Source organism: Anopheles darlingi, chromosome 2 (genome assembly GCF_943734745.1).
Source record: "Anopheles darlingi chromosome 2, idAnoDarlMG_H_01, whole genome shotgun sequence".
Lineage (NCBI taxonomy): Eukaryota > Metazoa > Arthropoda > Insecta > Diptera > Culicidae > Anopheles > Anopheles darlingi.
Genome location: NC_064874.1, coordinates 7,297,501 through 7,322,500, shown reverse-complemented (window position 1 = coordinate 7,322,500; position 25,000 = coordinate 7,297,501). Strand labels below are relative to the sequence as shown.

Below are 25,000 nucleotides of genomic sequence, written 5' to 3'. Positions count from 1 at the left end.
GATGCGCGCGCTTTTTAACGGTCGTGCTGCTCCTCTTCACTTTCCAATTTCCATCTTCCACTCCTCACTGGGGCGGGAAAGCCAAGTTGAGCGGGGCCGGGCCGGGCCGGGAGGAAGGTATTTTTAAAATTTCCACCGCGTGATCTACCGCACACTAACACGAAAAAAGAGGAAATGAAGCGGGGATGTGGAAAGCGTAAAGCATGTCGCGCCCCGTCGCCAGTAGGATATCGGAATCGGCGCATCCACTTCCCGGTCGCGTCCGCCGCCTAGCGAGATGCGAAGAATCACATTTCAGTGCACCGTTAGCGCGTACGTGTGTCCGGTGCGCTGTGCGGCCAGCATACTATAGTGAAGGTGTCCACCACCAGGCGCAGCTGGTGTGTATGCACCAGCAGAAGCGTGAGGTTTGAGGTCGGTGGACAGTAAAACTCGAGTATTTCGTTACCGAATCCGTTTGGCTTTCCTTCGCGTCTGCCACACCGCTGCGCTTCGATTACACAAAGCCGACAACAACAAAGGAACACTATGCGCGCAGTGTACGGGGACTAAATTGTAGGTGTTTTGAGAAGCATACTACCAATGAGTGGGGGGGCGACACGCCGTGCAGTCTGATAGGTGCACGCTGTGCTGCGCCACAAGAAACAGCCCACGATGAAGCCCACTACGGCGGCATCCACGTCGTCACTGCACGGTGCACGAGCTGCATTTCGCGCTCTCGGGAATTCTTTTTTAGCACTTCCAAGCCAGCGTTCCGTGAAGCGAGAAGTGGGAGACAGTTGGAGACCCAAGGAACCCAGAAGGGGAACGAAAGTGAAAAGCAACCGACAAGACAGCAGCAGTAGCGCAGCAGTAGCAGCAGCGCGTGGTGTGACACTCGAAGGCAAATCAGACAACCATTCCAATTCCCTCACTGCTGCTGCTGCTGCTGCTGCTGCTGCTTCTTTTGCCGGACGAGGAACGGCGCGAAGTGAAACACGAAAATAAACGGGAATTTCTTTTTATATCGCGTGCGCGCTCGCCCGCCAATCCCACCTTTCGGGACGGTCCTTCACTATTGCTGCTGCTCCTTTTCCTCATCGATCGAAACATCGAACCGAGAACGGTTTCCTTTCTTTCATCGGATGGTGTAACTGGCTCGATGATAGCGTTCTGTGTGCTTAACGAGTATGTCTCCAATTCCGTGGGCACACTATTCAATTAGGCAAAAGAAGGAAAGCGTTTAAGTTCATCAACTTTTCGTTATTTTTAACGCTACACATTCATTCCGGAGCGAACCTTGGCAGAGGCGCATACGCGTGTTAGGCTAACTCTTCTGGTACAGAATACTTCGAGGCAATAGGAGTAGTTGCTTTGCATGCAGCTGGGAACTACTGCACCTCGTCCATCACACAATTTATCTCATAATCTATCTTCGTTGTAGGCGATACGTGGAAGTTCGAGGACCTGCTGCAGCTGAACGATAGCGACGGTACCCTGAGCAACCACGTTGCTCCGGCGAAAGCCATCCCACAACAGGTAGCGGGATCGTTCGCGAAAGCGACGACGAAAAAGGTGCCGTCCGGTACAACGGTCAATGGCAATAATAAGCGCACGCTAAACGGTGCCAACGAAGCTGGTGCTACCGAACCGCAAGTCTGCAAGCGTCTGCGGCCATCGTCGTCGTCTACATCGGCACCACAGCTACTGCAGCAGCTGATGGCACCGTCGCCGTTGCCGCAAAAGCTCAAGTCCAAGTCGAAGCAGGCACAGGATGGATCGGGTGGTGCTCGCTGGCCCAACGGTACAGCGAACGGTGGAGTCGGTGGCCTGCTCCAGGAGCAATCCAGCAACTCGGTGCTGATGAACCTACTCGTCAGCGGTTGCGATGTAAGTGCGGGCTACAGTTGTTTTCCCCGTCCCAGCAAAGCAGCCAAAGCATAGTAGAGCGATAGGCGAAGCGGTAGCAAGCAAATACTCGACTACTCGGTGGTCAAGGTGCACGGACATGATTTCCCCCGAGGGGTTGAGGTGCTACTGAGGATAAGTGAGTGTACGTTGTGTAGTAGCCGTTACCGAACAAGCGTACTTAAAAGAAGGGTGCGTTCTCGGAACGGTGCCAACACACACGCACACAAACTATCCTCTGGGTTGACTGGTTCGATAAAGGAAATCATTGAGCGCCACGGCCACGGGCGGTGTGGGTTAGTTAAAGTAGATGGTGTACAAAAGGCTTGTCTAGGGGATGGAACTAGAGCGACTCGATACGGTTAGGATGAGTCGCTGAGAAAGCGCGCAATAGTAGTAGATGTGAGACGAAAGAGCAAAAGAGCGATCGCGCAGCGTTGCGGCGATGTGTAAAAACCCAATTACTGTGATAGTTGATATAATTTATAGTTTATAAAACACGAGGTCGACGAAGTGAGGAAAGGAACGGAACAAAAGGAACTAGAGGACGGACAGAAAATAGGAAAAAGGGCTAGCGCGCGACAGAGGGAGGAAATTTTTTTAATGAGTAAACGAGAATCAAGACAGAAAAACAGAGCGAGAGAGAGCATGAGAGTATAAGAGGAAGAGACGCATACAAACCAGTGCAAAACGGCTGTCTAGTGCAAAAAGTGGGGCATTCAATGCTGTTAAGTCATCGAAGGGAACTGCTACTAACAATAAGGGGACTCATGCGTATCACGTGTGTCTGTGTGTGTGTATGTACCGAGTAAGAATGTTTGTATGTGAGAGTGTGTGCGCGTAAGGGTAGTACAGCCACGTGTCGTATTACATTACTGGAATGTTCTTCATTATACGGTTTCTGTCCGTTATTTTTTTTTTGCCTTCTTTCGTGCATGGTTAGCCAGCCTAACCAGTTGCTTCACTAGCGCTGGAGCTCTTCCGGTAATTTATCTTTCATTTGCTTTGATACACAAGGCCTGATAAGAGTTTCTAAAAAAAACATTAGCGAGATTCGAAAGTGTCGTGGAGATATTTGCTAGCTGTTTAATAAACACAAACCTATGTTTTCTCATCGTAATACTTATTTGAGCGTTCATTCACTCAAACCCTATAGTTTCCATCATTTTCACTCAACCATTCAGAACACCTCCTGCACCTATCACTGATTGACACTGTGAGAAAGAGAGAGAGAGCGCGAGAGAAAAATAATAAAAGAGTAAAATAGAGAAGAACTAGTACGAGTGCCAGGGCATGATTGCGATAAAGGGTTACCAGTCGAGGAGCGGAAAGCATAAGTTATGATAATACATGTTCAGTTCGACATTTTGCAAAAACAAAAATCATAAAATCTTGCATTGCATTATTCGTGCGGTAAAATGGAATCCATGCCCAAGCACCGCGCTGGCATTCGGGTTGGAGTGTCCCATCGAGTCCCTCGATGATGGTTGCACACGCCAACCCACAGCGCTGCTGCTGTCGAGGCTACCATTAACGATGTTTGTGAAAATTATTCGTGAGCTCCAAAGGTACAAATACATTAATACAAAAGAAGCAAAGCATACAAAACTTACAAATGAAACAAATGTGCGTGGGTGTGCAAATGTGTGGAGGGAACTGCCAAATCGCGGGAACGGATAGTGAACGTAATCGTTCGCATTCCGCGCTTTATTGGCTCCGCTCCTTTCTTGCTTCATTTCGGCAATTGTACAAAGGACAATGGTAGAAGCTTTAATTCGGTCGAAACTTTTTTATCAACTTCCCAATGCGTACGAACTCAATATGATTAAACGATGAGTGTGATCAGTCCTTGCCTCCGCTCCTGCTTGTAGATGTAGTAGTGAGTGGTGCATTGAATCTTTGTATTTCAAGTTTGCCATTCTCGTTCATTCTCGATTGTGCTAGGGCGTAAAATCTATTCTCATGAAGACGGTAACATCGCCGTGATTTTTACTCTTTAAACCTTTGGACATTTTGAGTAGAAGTAATATTTTCCTACGAAAACCTCAAAAACCAACATTCGGAGACTACGTTACCCAAAAAATATCCGTTCTCTCTGTTTGTTCGTTCGCTATTCACACCAGTATGGTTGAATAGTTTACCGAATAATGATATGAACATCCCTCTTCCGCCCCGAAACAAAAACAAAATCATTAACATCCTACACCAAGGCCCTACTCTCGCGTCGTTCTAGATCGCTCGTGGTTCTGATCTTTACTGAAGCTCAAAGAGATCATGTGGCAGCGACAGCCAACCGCCTGTCGCGCGCTGTACAAATCAATTAAACTATTTCATAAGTTTACCGACGAGGTAGTAGTAAGGCGTTAGAGTGGAAGTAAGGTAAAATCAATCAGATGAATAAACGAAACGAAAACAGCTGCATAAAGCGTTGTTCGCTTGCTGGAATTCTCTGAAGCGCAAATAGAAGCGTTTTACCGTGTCATTACTGTAATGATTGAAGGCATAACTATTATCAGAATTGATGATCACAGTTGCTAAATTCCAATGGAATTCGAGAAGAAAGCCAGACGATAGAGGTATGATTGCACAGTAATTATGGATATATCAAAAGCAAAGTGCGTGAGTGTGTATAAGAGTATGTATGAGTGAGTGCATGTGGCGGTATGTGTGGAAACGTATTACCTCTTTGAAAACAAATCGAACAGAATTGAACAAAAAACAAACGACCCTCATCAAACGACAAATACAAACGAATATACCTCTGATGCATGAAAATATAAGTAAAACATAGCAAAACCCCGAATACAAATGCAGACCGCAACCATCGTACAATGGAAAGTAGAGAAGAATGAAAAGGAGACAAACTAAAGTTGATAAAACGAAAGTGCAAATGAATAGCAATGCAATGAGCATTGCCTTTTGATGCCGTGGTTACTACTGCTTCTAGATACGTTAGTTTAACCATTTTTAGGTAGGCTGTTCTACAGGCCACCAAGCGCCTCCATCTGCGCCCTGGCTTACTAGGCGCCTCCATCGGTGTCCCGGGGCTCCTCCGGTGTCCAGGCGCCTCCTTTTTAAAGGCAAGATTGAACCAAATTTAGGAGCGATTCTACTAGATGCGTTTGCGATTAGACAACGCCAGCAACCATTGATATGTACCATTGATAGATTGATAGTACACTTTCTGTCCGCTGCTTCAGTTGGCATTTTCTTTCAGCGAGCATTGAATAATTAAGCATCGTCAGCGTTTGCGGTGCAGACTTTGAGTAATTGGCTGCAATTTTGCGCTTGACGTCTTCGGAATGGGTGTGTCCCGGTATGCAACATCCGTGCAGCACGGATTGTATTGCAGATCGCGTCATTCAAGGTCCGTTGTTCTGGTGCACGTACACAGCATTCTACCTTTTACTGTGCATGTGAATGGCATTGGATGATTCTGAGCTAAATATAGGCTCCGTCAGCAAAACTATAAACACTTCCCGTGTTATATAATTAACACATCGACCGTATTACGTCGCCACCACACCTTAAACCTTCTACTACACGTAGTGAGGTGCTGTGCTTCGTGTGCATTTGTGCCAATGACACTGAGCCCCCTCCCCGCCTCATCGCGTCTCCGGTTTCTCGCGCGTTTCATTAATGGCGTCGCCATCTAAAACGATGCCACCAACTGCCAACTACGCAAAACTGCACGCCAATGCCAAGTTCAGCACTGAGGCATCGGATTTTCGATACATTACATACATTTTGCTGTAGTGTGTTCTCCATCGTGTGTAATGAGTCAGAAATGACCGCAAAATAGTTTCTCGTAGCACTGCCAAGGCATTCGGCTAGAGGTGAAGGTAAAACATTGCATTGCATTATAATAAAATCAAAAATCTAAAAAAAAACACAATATTACGATAAGCTTTAATCTTTAGATTCACGTCTTTAACTAGTGTAGTAAACGTGTCGAACGTTGTGGAGAACAGACATTTATCTATTCGAATGAAATCCAAACTACCGTTGCCGTTGCGGAGTTACAGATTTAAAAAAATACACCCTATATATATACACTCAACTGTACACTAACCCAAACCACACGTACTGATGGAAACCGGCCTCTCCGAAAAATTAACAATGAATAACTGCAAACCAAAGCAACAATTCTCATGACCGCCTCTCCTTAAACATTGTAACCGCGCAACCACAGCCAAATCCAGAGCTTTATTCTGTAAAGAACACATTTACGAAACACTTGCTCCGTTGTTGCAGCTGCTTTAAGGGCGGATGGTCGAACAGCGGTGCAAGGTGCATTGCATACGGCATTCGGTCGCGTTCCGTTAGTGTGTCACAATTAATAAGATAAGTGGCGCGTAGTAAGCACCCTCACACTCACACGTATGACAGATAATACTAGGAACGATGGGCGAGTAGGTGGAGAGAATAATAACTATACACGAATATTATCGTATCAGCAAAATTAGAAAGACACACACTCGCCAGACGGTGCGTGTATTATCGTGTTTAAAGCATTATCGAAGCATTATTATCAACCGATTTGCAGCGCATTATCAGCGTTTTCTGGTACTAGTAGCGTCGTGTCGATACTCAGTGGGGCGCATAATGTCGGTCCGGTTGCTATCATTGCTGGTCAGCAAAAAGTCACTATTTATCTAATCTACCGGATGTAGCATCCACGTAGTCTCGAAACTGTTGTTGCATGGAAACACGCTAATATTGAGCACACTATGAACAGCAGGGTGGTGGAATCCAATATACGATTGACTGATACATCCGATAAGTTTTACGTACGCTTCCTTTTGTCCCCTGATCCCGGAAAACTCCGAACCGTTGCTCGCGGCGCGCCATTTGGAAAACGGGGGAGGTTTGTTGGTGAGATTGGTCATTGACAGCAATCGGAGTGCCGAATAGGGTATGTTAATGTCGCATTGTTACTGAGAGTTTATGAGGTTTTAGCGTAGCGAGCTGTACGTGAAAAGAAAAGTGACGCGCGTGATCAAAGAAGAAAACATGAATACACCAAGAATGATTGTTGATCCCTTACATTGAATCGATTGAAAATTATTATGCTTCAGAAACACCATTATTACAAAACACGAAAGAAGGTGAACATCTAGTCAGAGAACTCCGTAGAGTTAAACAAAATAAAAAAAAATACCATTTTAGTGATCAGTTCAAATATATGCAAATGTTTCCTTGTCTGTGTATGCCCTCGAATGTTACCATTCAGTTGCGTTCGGTTGTAACAATTGTTAGGTGGTTTAGTTTACCTCCAGTGCTGGCATATAAATTTCGAGAAACTATCCTATCAACACTACCGCGAAATTTCCATTTGGAACATTGTGAACCAAGCGCAAATGAAAGTGCGGGATGAAAGTGCTGAAAGAATCAAAGACAATTCCAAAAGAACTGATTAGGCAAGTCCACATGAAGCAGCAAAAGTAAGAAAGCTCATGGTTGATCATGGCAATGGTTGTTTTACTATTATACATACACACAAACAACAGACACACACACACACAATTCACGGTGCCGTACATTGTTGTTGAATGTATCGTTTGAGGTATAATTGACTTGCAAAAAGGCGACGGGCGACGAGATGTGTAATTTAGCTAGTAGGGATAAGCGAGATGAGTATTCAGTCATATTTGGCTGTGGAATAGAGTCCGGGGAGGGGATCGTTTTGGATCTATCGCGAGGCATTCGTTCGGTATGGTATCGAATGGAAATCGGCACGTGGCGCGAGGAATGCGGCTAATGAGCAATTTCGTAAAATCAAAACGCTACTGTGACAGGACGACGATCGAAAATAATTAAATCCGTGAAACCACCGAAGCAAAAAAAAACCATTAACGGAACAAACCCCATTCGGAGCAATGCCCAACAGACAGAATACAATCATAGACAGCAATCTAACCGACGACGACGACAACGATGAGCCATAAAGCTCACGTTGTCGAACTCGTAGCTCGTATTGGTATCTAGTTCGTTACTCGGTCAAGTAAGATGAATAAGGAAAAGTTAGACGAAAAATGTCCGTCCCTGTTACGATCCAATCATCTTCGCACCTTCTTAGTTGAAGCTTTCGATTGTAGTGAATAATGAAGTGTTGAGTTACTGCAACCCAGCACAACTCTCTTTCTGACGCTGTCTCGTAGCGATCGCCTTATTTCTTCTCCCCGAGATGATCACACACCCTCCTTAGGCATAACTAGAGCGCAATCATCCATTCTATTGCGAACAGCGCGTTTATCTAAAAGCATCCCGTTGCATTCGAAGCGCTCGTCTTCTTTTTCCTCTTCCACCGTAGGGTAAGCCTCAAACAAATCTTGCAATCACCGCGTACCCGATGATTGTGCAAACGAAACGTACCCGGATGAACCGCGAAAACCCTCAGAAAAACTCAGGCAATTTCATCCAAATCGGGAAGGGCGCGTGACTTCGTCTATTGCGTGAACATAAGCGTGAACATCTAAAGCAAACATCAGCTGAACCTATTGCAATTTAAATGTCGCCATGATAATTATTAAGCATAGGTACGAGCGTAAGAAGCGTAGAACGAGAACACACGGAAAACAGAACATGAAACAAAAAAAGCATTAATGTAAAACATCACAAACACTGAGTAAGTTCCGTGTTAACAACCGACCTCTAAGTCCTACAGAACACACATTAACACATCACTGTAGGTTTGTCGGGCGTGCGGGGGATGCATTCCTCCTCGATTGCGTAGGAGCTGTGAAGCGAAGCGTGAAAGAGCGGCGGGTGACAAGAGCGATGAAATTATTCCAAAAGACTTATATGATTAATCATGTTCTAGCTAGTAGGTCCCAGTATATACATATACATATACATATAAGCATTGGTAAATGTTTTACCGGAACGACGTGGGGGGAAACGGCGGGGAGGGGAGGGAAATTAGGATGCAGAGAGCGCAATAAATCGAACTTATGTGTAGCCAGTGCATTGGCCAGAGGCAGCAGCGACCGACCGATGCTGCACGGTGACAAACCTAACCCTCTCGCTCTCATTCTCTCTCTCTTTCTTTCTCCACAAGTAAATGCTAAAACTTTCGAAATCAAAACAAATTAAGGGAAAACCCACAAAAGACAGATAACTACCCTACCCGAGTAGAGCCATAACGTTGGTGGGAAAAAAAAACTCGAGAATTTTCCAACAAACTGTGCGCAATCCGAAACTAGCAGGAAGGTTTTAGATAGTAGATGACCGAGAAAGGCAAAGGGCAGGCAAAGCAGCACCTCGGAAGGCTGGCTGGGACACGGGAAAAGGGGTGAAGGGGCGGCGGGGTGGAAAATGAGAAAAATAAATAAATAAACAAACAAAAAATCCCAAAAAAAAACCCTTGGATCAATCGTCCATCGAGTGATGTTTTCTTTTTCTTTATCCCTGCAAATGGTGTGTATGTGTGTTGTCGACATTTGTTTGACGTTTTCTCCGGCGACGACGGCGGCGGTCTGGCTGTCAAAGAGCAACACATCCGTCATGGGAGAATGCATTAACGGAACAGCCGCACGTGATGCACGGCATAGCAGCAAAGTAGGCCAAGTAGTAGTAATCGGACACGACGCCATCAGGAGGCGCGGATGTCGGTTTGGTCCCGCGGAACACCGCGGTGTTTGCATCCTCATCCATCATCCTGTTTGGGAGCTTAAGCTCACAAGCTCCATCGGTTGCCCCCTTCAGTCTGCTCCAGTGGCCGATAGGTTCGTGGGTGCGGCACCAATGTGGGGCACAAACGCCTCCTCCTCCTCCTTTTGCGGATTGCTATGACCAACATATTTCACTTTCTCGTAACTAATAATGTTCGCATGTCCTCGTCGGGCACATTGTGTCAGTGTGCTCGCCTGCTCGGATACACACGAGCACGAAGCTTGCGCCCTTCGTGGGCGCGATTTTAGCAGCACACGAATGCACTGCCCGATGCCGAACAACCCGTCAATGATGACGGTGCCGTGACGTCATCGAAGGGAAATTCGCCTGCTTTGGTACCACGCTACCGCTCTCATTCTTTCAGATATCGGTGAGCGTGGTTGTTCTCTCCTTTTCTCCCTCTCTCTCACTCTCTCTTCCTGCTAATCCGCCGGTTACGTAAGTCTCCTCGAGGGCGATGGACTGTCGAGCGAGCCAACACCAGCGACGCTACACTCGAGAGGATGTTGAACTTTCCCTGCCACCGACTGGGCTGTGCCCGTCTGGGTAATATTGTGGCTCTGGTAACGGTTTTCTTGAAAAGGCCTCCCGCTGGAGGACTGTCTGGTGTTGCAATTTTACTGAGACGATCCTAGCGGATGGATTAATGATGGTTTTCGCGATGAATGGCTTTCTGGTTGCACTGTGAGCCACCGTCAGGTGCCGACAGAAGCAGTAGTACGTGCTTCCGACCGGCCGGATGTCTTTTGTGTTTGAGCACATTCCGATCGATATGACCATGATGGTGACGATGGTGGCTCCGTAGGACTAGTCCGAGCGGTAAGAGGTAGAATGTAGCGGTTGAGTCGCGACAGCGCTCAAGCTGGTCCTTCGTTAGGGTCACATCAAAGACAATGGCGTTAAGAAGCTTAGGAGAAGCTACCATGTACCTCTTCGGTGACTTTTTGTTCATTTCCTGCATTGCACAGGATGAGATTTGAGCATTTTATTTATGTGCATTTAGGATGCCAGTACACTACGCCAATGATAGCTATTGTCTTCTACGCAATTGAATCACGAATTGAAACCATTTTTCGTTCCATTTAAACTCTTTTTTTGAGTTATAGAAATGAGAAGAAGCTATTCAAATAATCCATCATTTTAAGGAATCTTTCCGATGCATTGATCACGTCATTCAATTAGATCTGGTAATTTAATCAAATTTCTGTTCTGGAAGCATTAGTTTCGTACTTAGAGTACTTATAGACCAAATAAGGACAACAAATGTCCAGCTGGCAACCATGACCTCTATCGCACGCTCTTACGGAATCAAACAAATGTCTACCAACCACAACACACACATACATTGCAGAAAGAAAACAGAAAACATCCTCTTGACGGGGACGCATTGACCAACGCACCTCAGCTGCGTCCACTAACAACCTTCTGCCCGCTCGTCTATCATTGCAGGACGCCATTCCGTTGACACCACCGGAACAGCTGATCGATGACACAGTACAGCGCAATGCCATGGCAACGGACATACCGTCTGCCAACGACGATGACAACAATCTAGCAACCCTTCTCATGAATCGTAAGTAGCTTCTCCCGAGCTACTAAATCACCGGCAGTAGTAGTAGTAACATAACCATCTGGTCTCCGGTTCCCCTTTACAGTTGGCGAAGATGATGATACCGGGGTGCTGTTCTCGTCCACTAACCCACTGATCGGTGGCCAAGCACCGCTGAACGATGCGATCGTACGCCCGCTTACCATCCAGACCGGTAACGTGGGCATCGCGACAGGTGGCACTGGCGTCGCCGCAGGAGGAGGGCTCCATCCACCGCAGAAACGAGGCACACGGGCAGCAACAGATGAGTTCATGATGACGGTTTCGCCCAGTCTGCTCACTCCGACCGATATGGAGATCTGGCGTGCCATTCAGGCCGGTCAGCTCGATCCGAAAAAACTCACTCTGGCATCGTACGGCGGTTATATTGGTGGTGGTGGTGGTTGTGGTGGTCCTGGTGCCGGTAACGGTGGCAATATGGCCTGTGGACACATTTCACCGTCGATGACCAGTACACCGACCGCACAACTGTCCGCAGAGCTGCTGGGTGATACATCGGAGGGTAACCTGCTGGCTGCCCTAGATCCGGGTCTGAATCTACCGCTGGAGCTTGAGCTCAGCCGTCCGGACCATCGAGAAACGAACGGGTTTGGCTGCTTCCGAACGATTGCCGCCCAGGATGCGCTCCAGCATGGGTTGAAATGATTGACGGAGGTGCTTTAAGTTTTTGACCAGATTATTTGATTAATTTTCAGATTTTTTTCTCTTATTTCTTCTTTTGTCTAATGATTTTATGTGCATTTCGCACCAGTTTTTCCCATCTTCCGCACGGGTACAAGTGTTTGGATTTGGTTTATCTTTAGTTTAATCTAGCGAGTGTCAACACTTTCTGTTTCTGGATAGCAGCAACGATAGCAGTGTGTAAATGAAATCACTAACTTCTCTAGACCTCATTTCGTACACTCAACGGACCAATTCCGATAATCTTGGATACTTGAATGCTCACCTCAAGTGTGTTAAACGGTTTCACAAATGGATGCAAGCGCAAATGACATTGCTAGAGAGGGCATGGTTAGTCTAGATTCGATTGGAAGGAAAGGACCTCAGCAAGGAATGAATGTGAGGTGGTGAAGGTGAGGGCCTTACCTCAGCTTACGAGCAACATAACTATTCCGCCGAAAAAGGGAAACCAGTCAAGTACAACCGCAATTGCAGTCGAAACACCACAAGCAAAACATAATGAAAAAAAGAAAAAAAAAACAAACAGAAATAAGATTAGGAATCAGACAAGATTCTGCTACTACGCCAATACAGGTTATACAGAAAAGGATAGCATTATGATCGCACACCCTACCCATATAACCCCAGATCAGGACAAAGGGATATCAAGTACAACAATAAACTCTAGTGTAAGAGGCGGTAGATCAAACGAGACGTAGCATGTAGGTATTATATCACAGCAAATTTTATCTACAGCGATTACGATAACAGCGATCGACAACAGGTTCAATCAGGGGCTCGTTCACGTACGACCGTTTAACCGACACCAGCGCAGCAATCCAAGGAATCAGCCAGGGAACATTTGCATTTTCTGTGTTCATTTTGCACAAGCAACAATAACCGTTTTATGATGCGAGCACAGCGAAACCCCCATATGCATTTTGGTTAACTTTTTTTTTATTTTCACGACACAATGGCACAACTTTTATATTCATCGACCAGCAACCGGTTAACTCTAGCAGTCATGTTTCCACGATCGGCATTCGCTTATCCTGAAGGATGTAATGTTAGATGTTCTAGGTGTAAGGACCCCTTATCTGTACGTAACGTGGTGGTAGTGCGAGAATGATAGAGAATCTAGTGTTTTAGATCAGGCTAGTGTGTATTGTGGTTTGGTGTTAGTTCTTCCCTCCTGTTTAGTCTCCACAACAACAACAAAAAGTAACAAAACGTTAAAGCACAGAGTGAACTAAACCGTCTAAGCCCAATTCGGTTCGTTATATTTTCTTCTTTTACATCGATCAATAACCTTATACTCGTAAAAGATGTAATTCGTACAGCATATACACTATTTAGAGAATAAAGCATGAAAAGCAGTTCGATTTGTTTACTGTCTTTTATTACTCGCCTTGTTCGCACATTTGAAACATCCGAAAAGATGGTCATTCGAGGTTTCCTTTCCTCTGAATCAAGTAGGCTAGATCGCGAAAGCGTCTACAGCAACCCCTTCTGTTCGGATGAGTCTTTATCGGCGCAAAATGATATTCACTCTTAATGTACATCGGCTGGCCAGGTTTAGCTGACTATTTAATAAAAAAAAACTTTTTCCACGAATGTGTTTAACAGTAAATGTACAGTCACCGGTCGATCCGTTGCTGCATAGCAGAGGAACTACTCTTTAACATCGCCTACTCCATCCGGATTAATGGCGAACGTTGCCTCGCTTTCTGGCAGACACGGAGAATCGTAAATTTTACAAATTCTCGTCTCTCCACGGCCCTTGCGCAGATAAAGCCGGGTAGTGGATGCGTGCCCTATGATGTTACCTCCGACTGGTTTCTTTGGATCCGGATTGAACATTGCAGCCCCATCCACCTGCGCCACAACCTGATTGGTGATGATGACCGCAACCCCGAACTCGTCCGCTAGCCGTAGTAGCATGCGCAGAAACTTAGCCATGTGTCCCTGGCGTGCGGCCAGCTCTCCCCGTCCACAGTAATCCGTTCGGTAGAGGCTGGTTGCGCTGTCCACGATGATCAGTGCGTAGCGCGACTCGACCATCATGGCCGAAGCGAGCATAAGCAGCTGCATCTGGTGATCCGTATTGTAAGCCCGTGCGTACGCCACATTATCGAGCACGTCGGTACCAACCAGCTTGTAGCGCTCGGCCGTCGCTAGCAGTCGCTCCGGTCGGAACGTTCCCTCCGTGTCGATGTACAGGCACTTTCCTTCACCCCCGTTCTGGCTAACCGGCAACTGGCAAGTAACGGCTAGTGTGTGGCACAGTTGCGTTTTCCCCGTCCGGAACTCACCGAACATTTCCGTAATGCTACCGGTTTCGATACCACCTCCCAGCAGCTTGTCCAACTCCTTCGAACCTGTCGTTAGCTGTATGATCTCCGAGCGCTTCTGGTGCCATTCGGTGGCCGTGGTGAAACCCATCGGTACATGCTTGGTCGCTTCCTGCAGTATTTTATCCGCCTTTGCCTCCGAGATTCCTTTGATGGTGAGCAGCTGCTTCTTCGGCGCGAACGCTACGGACTCGATCGTGTGGAAGCCGGCCTCGGCCAGCTTCTTAATATCGCCGCTCGTTATTCCGTTGCCCTGGAGATGATAGGAAATTGTCTTAGTAGAGAAGGGTCCCGGCAGTCCGCAGAGTCTACTAACCTCTAGCTTCCCGATCAGCAGTGGTCCGTATTGCTCGTCGTCTTCCACCGTTGAAGCGGATTGGATGGATTTCTCCATTTGCGCCATCCTGAGCTGTGTTTCGTATTTTCGCGCAAGCCTGTCCACAAAAACTCAAGCCACACACGCACAAAAGTTCATGCGAGAAAGAATACCCAAGAAATAACGATGAAATGCAGATCCGGCAGTTATTTAAACGGAAAATAAATCGCAGAAACGGCTGTTGTGTTTGGAAAGTTGACGCAGATTTCAAGAAAATTCAGGAAATGACAACAACGTAGAAAGCGCGCGCGTCTCGTTCTGGTCCTGGAGCTAGTATGCAGATTTAAGACTCAGGACGTTCATAAATGAGTGGGAAATTAATTGAAAATATTCTAAGAGGATTATTCTATCCGAAAATATTGAATTATTGCGATTTATTGCACAAGAACGCCGTTTTATTCATGCGTCATCCACGCGACCGATAAACCGAGCTCGTTCAAGAGGTGACATTTCGCATTTTCTTCTCACTAATGGCACCTTTCTTCTCACTAGGCAGAGAGAACGGGAAAATTGCTGCAATAAAATCTACAAGAAACCTGCAAGAATCTGTGCTCTCGGTGGCACTGTTGGTAATCAGAAAAGGGGGAAAAGAAAAAGGATTTTTTTTCGCAAAAACGCATCCCCCTTTGTGCCGCGCTGTGATCGAAGCTGGCTAGGAACGGTTTCCAGGCGAGTGTGCTAGCGAACGGAGTAGTGTGCCGCGTAGCAGCAGCCAGACCCCTGATTTGTGCTTTGGAACAGTTCCCGTTGACCCAAGCTCTGCTTGAGGGTGTGCGCCGAATCGCCGTCGTCGTCGTCGGAATGTCCGAGGAACGACCAACAACAGCAACAACAGAGGCAGCTGCAGCATCATCAACAACAACGACGCATCATCCTCCTCTGCCACCATCGATCGTCGGCGATGGCGCTGCAGCGGCCGTCGGACCGCTGGCTAATATGGGAGGAGTAGTGGCTGCCGCAGTTCCCCCCGTGGTAGGCGCCTTGCCACTTCCGCTCACAGAACCCGCCTCCGATCCGACCATCGCACCGATCGCACCGATAAACGGACCCTCGCATCCCTCGGTGCTTACCGAGTTCCAGCAGTACGCAGACGATAGTGAGGAAGATGAGGGTGAAGGCGAATCGTATCGCTCGGAATCGATCTGCATCGAGCGAATACGGCAGTATCTGTCCGACAAGCTGGGATTCTACTCACCGGATGGATTTGATGAAAAGGATGCCACGACCGTCGGCACGGGCCGCCGTATCCTGGAAACAGTCGATGTCGAGGGTGTCATCAAGCACTGGAAAAATGGAGGTTTCAAGAAGATCGTCACGATGGTTGGTGCTGGCATATCCACGTGTAAGAACCCTTCGGTCTTTCCAGTTCAAAACGACAGCAGCATTAATCATCTTTTCTTCCCCTTTCCTCCTTCCCGATGGCACGCGATATAGCGGCCGGAATACCAGACTTTCGTTCACCCGACACCGGGTTGTACAACAATCTGATGAAGTACAACCTGCCGTACCCCCAGGCGATTTTCGAGCTGGAGTACCTCTACCAGAACCCGAAACCGTTTTTCACGCTCGCCAAAGAGCTGTACCCGGGCACATTTAAGCCGACGCCTTCGCACTACTTCGTCCGGCTGCTCGAGCAGAAGGGCCTGCTGGTGCGCCACTACACACAGAACATCGACACACTCGAGCGCATTGCGGGGATTCACGAGGACAAGATCGTGGAAGCGCACGGCACCTTCTACACCAACCATTGTCTGCAGTGTAAAACCGCGTACAGCCTCGAGTTCGTTAAAGGTAAGTAAGCGATCGATCGAGTAGCCGGGTACCGGGGGTGCCACCATGGTTACCAGCTGAATCCATCCCGCATCAATCGCCTAATTTTCCTTTGCAGAAAAAATCTTTGCTGACGAAGTGCCGACCTGCCCGTGCGGTGGTGTCATTAAGCCGGACATTGTGTTCTTTGGCGAGGGGCTGCCGGAAAGGTTTCACATGCTACCCCACCAGGACTTTGCCGAGTGTGATCTGCTGATCATCATGGGCACCTCGCTGACGGTGCAACCGTTCGCGTCGCTCGTCGAGTACGTCAACGATGACTGCGTTCGGTTGCTAATCAACCGCGATAAGGTCGGTGGCGGTGGATTCGGTTTCTTCCGCTCGATGATGTTCGGCGAGGGTCTATGTTTTGATCTACCCGGTAACCGGCGGGATGTGGCGTGGACCGGAAACTGTGACGATGGTTGCTTCTTTCTCGCCGACCAGCTCGGTTGGGGCGTAAGTGTTGTACCGGTGTTGGTACACCGTGAAGATCCGGTTATACTGCGTTCCCTTCTAATTGTCCGTCCTTTGCATCCCCTTCGTTCGTTTGTAGGATGAACTACGGCAGCTCGTCGAAACAGAGCACGCAAAGATAGTTTCGATTCGACCGACACCATCGATTCCACCGACGGTAGCACCGGCCGTCGCTGCAGCGGGCACGGCCGTCGTGAATGGTCCGATCGCGATCGCCAACCCGGCAGTTGCTACTGACGCTAGTGTCGCCGATGATGGTTCCGTAACGTCCGAGGATGAACATTTTAATGATGTCTGTGACGGTGGCGGCAGTAGTGATAGTGTCCATGCGATGGCTACCGATCCCCATCACGACAACGAGCACCATCATCAGCACCACCACCATCATCCGCACCTTCATCACCATCATCATCATCATCATCAACGGCATCATGATCAGCAGCATCATCATCATAATCAGCTTCATCAGCAACACGTGGAACACCATGAGATGGAGGAGCAGCAACAGCACCATCACCACCAGCACCACCAGCAACGGGAAGAATCTCCTTCCGAGGATAAAACCTAAATTATTCGTTTTAAATCCCCACTCCTTTCGCTTCAATTTCGTCTTTTTCTTCTTCTACTACTACTACCACTACTACTAATGCTTCTATTACCACTTCCCCTATAACAAATCGCCTTGGCCCGAAATCCTGTTCGACTAATTTAAGTGACCTCCCCCTTCCTTCCCCACGGGCTCCGCGATACAGAACGAGAGAGAAGAGAAAGAGATGAAGGAAGCGGATTTTAATGAGATGAAGGAAGCGGATTGGCCTGCTGCGATGAGCTGAGTCTGCATTTTTCGAAACATCCTAGGAATCAACTAGAGAAAATCATCCATACCACACTGTGTCGAGTGAGTAGGCCGCCGGTACTTTCGCTATTTGCTGTTGAGTAAATGAGGAGCGACATGCACATACACGCAACAACAACAACACTAAAAACCCATGCTTCCGATGGCGAATTCTGATTCACGCTACTTTGGTTCCTTTTGTATGGAGAGCGCGTCTTACAAACTTAGGAGAGAGCAAAACAGTAGAAAAGGATTAAAAATTCGACGCTCTGACCGCGGATTCAGTAGCGCGAGAGAAACATCGATCACGAGTGCAATTGTGGAACCGTTTCGTCGACCGCCACCGTCGGTCTCCTGTCGGATGGTGGGATTGAAAAGCGATGTGTAGAGAAATTGCTATTAGCATGCTATTAACTTTATTTTACAATACCGTAGTTCATCAGGCAAGGTGGAGATCATAGAAGTCCAGTCGTTGTCGATAAGACGAGACAAATTATATACATATTTTTCATATATTTTACATTCGTACACATACACACACACACACACACAAACTGGCGCAATGATGGATGAAAATGATCGCTAACGAGCGTCGGTACTAGGAACTTGCTCTCCTTATCGCTGCTACCGTTTACAGTTAGAAGCACTTGTAATCGATCGTGATTTGCACGGCAAGAGACAAAGGGCAACACATTGTGCAAGGACTTTACTGCACTTAGCTGATGCCTGGTGTAGAGAGAGCGTGAGAGGGAAAGAGAAAGAGAGAGCGATTTATATATAAGCAAGCAGGGCAGTTCAATTTATGATGCAGATATTTGTAATAAACCGGGGCTAAATTAAATTCTACTTTCAATTTGTGTTCACCAACCATTATTTTGATGTGGTGATCGAGTACTTAGTAGCCATGGCTTCCCGATTTCGATCAACATCGGTTCCATCGATAACCCTCTTCAATCTTACTTACACCAAAAAGGATACCAACAAAGGAGGTACCTGTTACGGACATTCGGTTTATTTGTCAACTTTTAAATTACTCCAATGGATGTTTGTGTATTTGAGTGCCCTTAGGTTGAGCAACTATACTATGATAATGAACACAGGATAAGCACTCTGAACGGTAGCTGAAGAGAAGTATGAAGCGTAGATCATCGCCGTATTACACCACCTGGTTTTAGTAGCTTCGACCAAAGAGCGTGTAGAACTTGGCTGCACGACCACAGGCCGGATGTACGCACTTATCCTTCTTCGGATCGATCTGGGCCGGCTGCTGGAATGGGATGCACAGCGACTTCGCACCCATGGCCGGTGCACCCGCTTCCACCTCGGCACCGTCGTCCCGGGCACTCTCGGCCTTGATGCGATCCTCGCACGGAATCTCGCCACAGAACGGTGCCAGAATGATATTCTTCTCCTCAAGGAACTGCAAAAAGGCGGACCAGTCCTTGGTCACCTTAATGTGATCATGGAGATCACGATCCGCCTTGGCGTACATGCTCTCGTGAATGGTTTCGAGCAGCTTAGGCAGTTCAACTGTTGCCTGCTCGCGGCGAACCGTCAACTTCGTACCATTGTCCCGCCGCACCGCCACACATTCGCCCTTCTGCAGGTCCTTGAAGCCCAGCTCGATGCGTACCGGCACACCCTTCAGCTCCCAGTGATTGTACTTCCAGCCGGGCGAGTAGTTATCCCGGTAATCCCCTTCGCAGCGAATGCCCGCTCCGACCAGGGAGCGTTCCAGCTCGCGGCAACTCTCGTACAGTCGGCGGCGCTCCTCGTCCGTCGTAGTGGCCGTAATACCGCACGGTACGATGACCACCTGAATACAGGCGACACGCGGAGGCAACACCAGTCCCTGGTTGTCCGCGTGCACCATTATCATCACACCGATCGTGCGCGTCGTAATACCCCACGAGTTCTGGTACACATATTCCTTTTCCTTGGTCTCCGGGTGCTCGTACACGATGTCAAACATGCGCGAGAAGTTCTGACCCAAATGGTGGCTCGTGGCACCCTGGATCGCACGACCGGATGCCGAAATGTACGCCTCAACCGTCGTCGTGTAGTCACCACCGGCGAACTTTTCTTTCTCCGTCTTACGGCCTTTCACCACCGGGATGGCCAGCAGGTCGGTGTATACCTTCGCGTACAGGTCGAGTATCGTGAGCACCTCCTCATCCGCTTCGGCCTTCGTCGCAAACGCCGTGTGGCCCTCCTGCCACAGGAACTCGCGGGTACGCAGGAACGGCTGAGGATGTTTGAACTCCCAGCGCTGTAAATGAAACGGACCGAATTTCAGTTGAAATGGTGATTGCATATCAGTTGAATTTGAATTTAAAGGGTTCGTGTAGGTTACTCTGATTGGTATCAAGCATTTTTAGTGAAAAAAGTAATGAATGGACTACTTGACTTGAAAGCCAACCCAAGGAAGGAGGAATTCTTGGAAAGATTCCGTAATTAGAATCATTTTCGTTTTTGCATATCCTAGTAACCTACCACAACGTTGTTCCACTGGTTTAGACGAATCGGTAGATCGCGGTACGATTGGATCCATTTCGCGTAGGCCGGATACATGACCGTCTCGGACGTCGGACGTACTGCGATCGGTTCAGCCAGCTCTGAGTCGCCGCTCTTCGTCACCCAAGCCACCTCGGGCGCAAAGTCGGCAATATGCGTCTTCTCGCGTTCGAGCGCGGCCCGTGACACGAAGATTGGGAAGTAGCACTCCTTCACCCCCAGTCGCGTGATTTCTGCATCGAACCAGTTCCGGATCGCCTTCCAGATGGCAAACGACCAGTGACGGAGAATGTAGCAACCGGACACGTCGTAGTATTCGATCATTTCACCCTTCGTGATGACCTGTGAGTACCAATCGGGCAGATTGTCCTCCTTGGTAGCCTCGAGTCCGAGTCGCGTTTGCTTCTTCGGTCCCCCCGCGGTACCTTCCTCCTTACGCTCTGGTTTCTTCGGTTCCTGTTTCGGGGCCTTCTTCGCTGCTGGAGCCTGCTTCGATTGTTGACGACCTCCTGCCGCACCGCCCGGTGGAACATAATCCGTGCCGGTGAGCTTCTTGTATTCGGCCTTCAGATCCAGCAGCAGCTTAACGGCAGCATCGATTTCCGATTTGGCGCCACCTGCGCTCTTCAAACTACGCACCGTATCACCCTGCTTGGTGATCTTCTCAGCCAGTGCGTCCTTAAGGTTTGCTGCATCACCACCACTTGGAGAAACGTTTTCCTTGCCATGTTCTACCGCTACCGCAGCAACTGGTGCCTTCGGTGGAGCACTCATTCCCGGTTTCCAATCTTTTCCGGTCGTTGCCTTATAATCGGCTTTCAGCTTCAACAGCACACCAACCTCTGTGTCAACCGTTGATTTATCCGCCTTGTTGGCTTTAAGTGTGCGGATCTTTTCACCCTGCTCAGCAATCTGCTCTAACAGAACTGACTCTCCAGTAGCAGCGGCTGCGGAAGGAGCTTGCGACGATGCAGTTTGTACCGGTGGTACGCAACCCGGTTTCCACTCCTGTCCACCCGTCGCCTGTTTGTACTGTGCTTTCAGTGCGAGCAGTGCTTTCACAGCCTCGTCAATGTCTGCTTTGTTTGCCTTCTTTGATTTCAGCTCACGTACTAGATCTCCTTGCGCTACGATCTTGTCGTTCAGTTCAACCGATGATCCGGTCGCAACAGCACCGCTATTGGCGTTGATCGGTTTCAAGGGAACGCTTGCAGTGGCCGGAGCAGCCACAACCGCGCCCGGTTTCCACTCGCTTCCCGCGGCCGATTTGAACTGGGCCTTTAGATTCAGCAGCTCCTTCACCGCAGCGTCAATGTCCGCTTTGGGAGCCTTTTTGGCCTTCAAATCACGCACCAAGTTGCCCTGCTCAACAATTTTTGCATTAAACACATCTGCACCGGCAGCTGTAGAAGCAGCGGTTGCTGGAGCTGCTTGCGGCTGTACCGGAGTTGCTCCCGGTTTCCACTCACTTCCGGTGGCAGTCTTGAATTGAACTTTCAAACTAAGCAACTCCTTTACAGCAGCATCAATATCCGCTTTCGGAGCCTTTTTACCCTTCAAATCGCGCACCAAATTGCCTTGCTCAGTGATTTTCGCATTCAAAGTATCCGCTACATTCGATCCAGCATTAGCATTGACGGTGCCGACGTTGGTACTTGCGGTAGTGGCAGCCGCAACAGTTCCTGGCTTCCAGTCACTGCCCGTCAACGTCTTGTATTGTGCCTTCAGCTCGAGCAACACTTTCACCGCCGCGTCGACGTCCGCCTTCGGTGCCTTGTCCGCCTTCAACTGACGTACCTTTTCGCCCTGTTGGGTGATCGAATCGTTCAACGCGCTGCTGCTGGTGGTACTGGCGGTCACGTCACCACTGGTAGCGATGGCAGCTGATTTAGCTTGCTTTGATTTTTTACTCTGTAAAAAAACGAAAAAAAGACATACGAAATATATGACAATTTGAATAGAACTCTCTTCGCTCCCCGACTACTGTATGTGGTCTGAAGCTAAAAGGTGTAGCTGACGTCGTGGCAAACGATACACACTTTGGCTGAGGCTAATATTGATAAGACAGTTCTCGATAACGATTGAAATGTCGAACGAAAGAGTGTTCCGTTTCTGTTCACCGATAGTACTGGCGCGTGTGACGACGTGTCACGCGATGAAGACGCGAACCAAATTGCTCCAATGGTAACCCTTCCATGGGCAACGCAGACAACGACCATGCAAGAGTGATCATGAACAATCATCCCCACCATGCAGCACCGATCGGATACCAACACATGGACATTCGTAGTGTTTCATCATGTTTGCCGGCATGCCGGACACGCCAGCATGCTCCACACAAGATTCGCAAGAGAGATGCCGTTCCAAGCGGCATTACTTTCTCCTGTGGGGGTTTTTGTTCTCTTTGCTTCACACTGCTTCACACCACTTGGTAGACGCAGAAGAGAACGAAAGAAGATCCAAAATAAACGACGAAAAGGCGATAAAAAGAAAGAGAGCAAACAAAGGAAGAAATCTTCTCTAATGTGAGAACGCTTTACATAGGGAGGGATCTAGCATGTTAGCAATTAGTAATCTTCATTCTTAGCACAACAGGAATTTAAATCATAAAAAATTGGGAATCCTACCGCTGTTTTTGTAAAATCAATTAGAAAATGAAATACAAATCAAATGCTTCACTTACCTCTGTAGCGACCTCCTTCTTCGGTACATTTGCCGTTGCTTGCGCAGTAGCATGGCCATCAGGAATGGCAAACAGCACGATCGGTGTTTCGGCTCCGCTAAATTCACTTGCCGGCTGGTAGGCTTGGTCGACCTTGAAGAAACCGCGACGCTGCAGCTGAATGATGTCCCCTTTGCTAAGCTTTTTCAGCTCCGGATCTCCCAGCATGGGCACCTCGGTCTGCGGCGAATGCAGAGTGAAAAAAACCGGATGATGACAACCTATAGAATGCTACACCGCCACGAGCCCCGTCCTGTGGTACCTACCCGAGTTTGGTGACCGATGTAGTTTTTGAAATCCTCATCCTTGCCCAATACCGCCTTGCTGATGATATGCTCAAAGTACACGCAGTAGGTCGGAGTGTACTGCTCCGCCGACAGCTCACAGAGCCACGTCAGCTTGAGCGTCTTCTTGTAATCCTTATTGTCCAGATTCAGCGCGGCATCGATCGATACGGGGTCACCGGCTCCGTTCCGGTGCACCTTGTTGATCATCAGATTGCCCCAGTTAATGAACGTCGCATTTTCACCCTCCTTCAGCTCCCGAGCATCGGCCACATCGATCAATACACGTGGTCCAACGTGTACCGTCTTCATGCCTATGTCAGCATTCTTCGGATGAACGGCGGCTTGCAGCGAGCCTGACTTCGCGCCGGCCACATTCACTGGGATACGACCTTCGTTTTCGAGAGCCGTGTAGCGGGGCGCGATTGGATCAATCACCTTCTTGTTAAATGCCCAAATTTTGTCCCACTCCATAAACACGACCGATTTGCTCGAACCCTGTGCAATGATGAACTCGCGAAGCCCCTCCACGGTCATACCACGCCGCAGAATACCCCGAACAGTCGGAAACCGTGGATCGTCCCAACCATCCACCAGGCCCTGCTCCACGAACCAGGTCAGCTTGCGCTTCGATAGCACCGTGTTCGTCATGTTGAGCCGGCTATATTCCCAGATGTACGGTCGGCGTAAACCGAGCGCCTCGATGAACCAGTAGAACTGCTCGTCGCGATCGTGGTACTCCATGGTACGTAGCGTGTGCGTTACGTTCTCGATAGCGTCAACGATAGGGCAAGCGAAATCGTACGTAGGATACACCTTGTACTGGGTACCAGTGCGTGGATGCGGTTCATTCTTGCAACGATAGATGGTTGGATCGCGCATGCAACCGTTCGCCGAAGACATGTCGATCTTTGCCCGGACGCAACACTTTTGCCCAGACGGCGAACCTTTCACCATTTCGGCCCACAACTCGAGATTACGTTCCGGCGTGTTGGACCGGTTCTTCGACTCGACGCGCTCCTCACGCTCCTTCTTCATCTGCTCCGGCTCAGTATCATCTACGTAGGCTTTGCCCTCCTTCAACAACCGCACACAATAGTCGAGCATCAAATCGAAGTACTGCGAGGTATGCGTGAAGAGATCCGGATCGATCTTGAGCATCTTCAGATCCTCGAGGATAACTTGTTCAAAATGCACGTTCTCCTTGGCCGGATTCGTATCGTCGAAGCGCATGATTAGCTTTCCCTGGAACGCTTGCTGGTAGTACTGGTTGAGCAGGGCTGCCTTGGCGTGTCCGATGTGCAAATAGCCGGACGCTTCCGGTGGAAAACGCACTATTACCTTGCCCATTTCCGCACCCGGCAGATCGACAAACTTGCCCTGCTCGCGTTTCTCCGAACCCTTCTCCGGTGTCGTTTCCTTCTTGACTCGCGAGCCGGCTACGGCCGCCTGTAGCTCTTTCTCGTACTTTCGGAACACTTCCTTGGTGCAAGGTTGGGCCAGCATCAGGTTATACCAACGCTGGACATGCACCGGGATGCCGATACGACGCAGCTCATCGTACCGCGCGTACAGCTCGTTGAACACGGCCAGATCAGCGATGGTAAGATGATTGGCCACAAGATAAGTCAGCGGTCCAAGACATTTGTTCAGATATTTCAGCTCGTCCGAAGGATCCTTCTCCATGGACAGAGTATACGTTAGCCAGTGGTCAATCTGGGTGCGTTCGATCGGTGTTTCGCCATACAGCCGGTAAGCCGGGGCCAAACGGGCCAGGGCACGTAGTACATCGTTGTTGGTGA

General features: G+C 48.6%; 5 protein-coding genes across 7 annotated transcripts in view; 3 read left to right on the top strand and 2 right to left on the bottom strand.

Moving 5' to 3' along the window:
- LOC125951090 (protein similar-like) overlaps window positions 1–13,206 on the top strand; it is a 128,349-nt gene extending 115,143 nt beyond the window's left edge. For all 3 annotated transcript variants that reach the window (XM_049679640.1, XM_049679639.1, XM_049679638.1), the window contains 3 exons: window positions 1,424–1,869; window positions 11,011–11,134; window positions 11,217–13,206. In XM_049679640.1, coding sequence (XP_049535597.1) covers window positions 1,424–1,869; window positions 11,011–11,134; window positions 11,217–11,815 — 1,169 coding nt within the window. In that variant the 3' untranslated portion in view covers window positions 11,816–13,206. The remainder of the gene's footprint in view (window positions 1–1,423; window positions 1,870–11,010; window positions 11,135–11,216) is intronic.
- Window positions 1–25,000, top strand: part of LOC125951134 (uncharacterized protein CG45076-like) — a 271,537-nt gene that overhangs the window by 194,720 nt on the left and 51,817 nt on the right. The window lies entirely within an intron of this gene.
- Window positions 13,243–14,744, bottom strand: LOC125951187 (DNA repair protein RAD51 homolog 1). Its single transcript, XM_049679839.1, has 2 exons — window positions 14,498–14,744; window positions 13,243–14,434 (listed from the first exon to the last, which is right to left on the bottom strand). Exons 1-2 carry the CDS (start codon window positions 14,582–14,584, stop codon window positions 13,502–13,504), a joined length of 1,020 nt encoding a protein of 339 aa, XP_049535796.1. The 5' UTR covers window positions 14,585–14,744; the 3' UTR covers window positions 13,243–13,501.
- Window positions 15,123–18,629, top strand: LOC125951138 (NAD-dependent protein deacetylase Sirt2-like). The gene is made up of 4 exons (XM_049679751.1): window positions 15,123–15,899; window positions 15,992–16,348; window positions 16,446–16,825; window positions 16,923–18,629. Exons 1-4 carry the CDS (start codon window positions 15,359–15,361, stop codon window positions 17,409–17,411), a joined length of 1,767 nt encoding a protein of 588 aa, XP_049535708.1. The 5' UTR covers window positions 15,123–15,358; the 3' UTR covers window positions 17,412–18,629.
- Window positions 18,656–25,000, bottom strand: part of LOC125951091 (bifunctional glutamate/proline--tRNA ligase) — a 6,684-nt gene continuing 339 nt past the window's right edge. Inside the window, exons 2-5 of the mRNA XM_049679641.1 lie at window positions 23,181–25,000; window positions 22,876–23,094; window positions 20,172–22,103; window positions 18,656–19,947 (exon numbers count right to left, since the gene is read on the bottom strand). The exon at window positions 23,181–25,000 is cut by the window's right edge and continues 102 nt beyond it. Of these exons, the coding sequence (XP_049535598.1) occupies window positions 18,850–19,947; window positions 20,172–22,103; window positions 22,876–23,094; window positions 23,181–25,000 (5,069 nt within the window). The 3' untranslated portion in view covers window positions 18,656–18,849. The remainder of the gene's footprint in view (window positions 19,948–20,171; window positions 22,104–22,875; window positions 23,095–23,180) is intronic.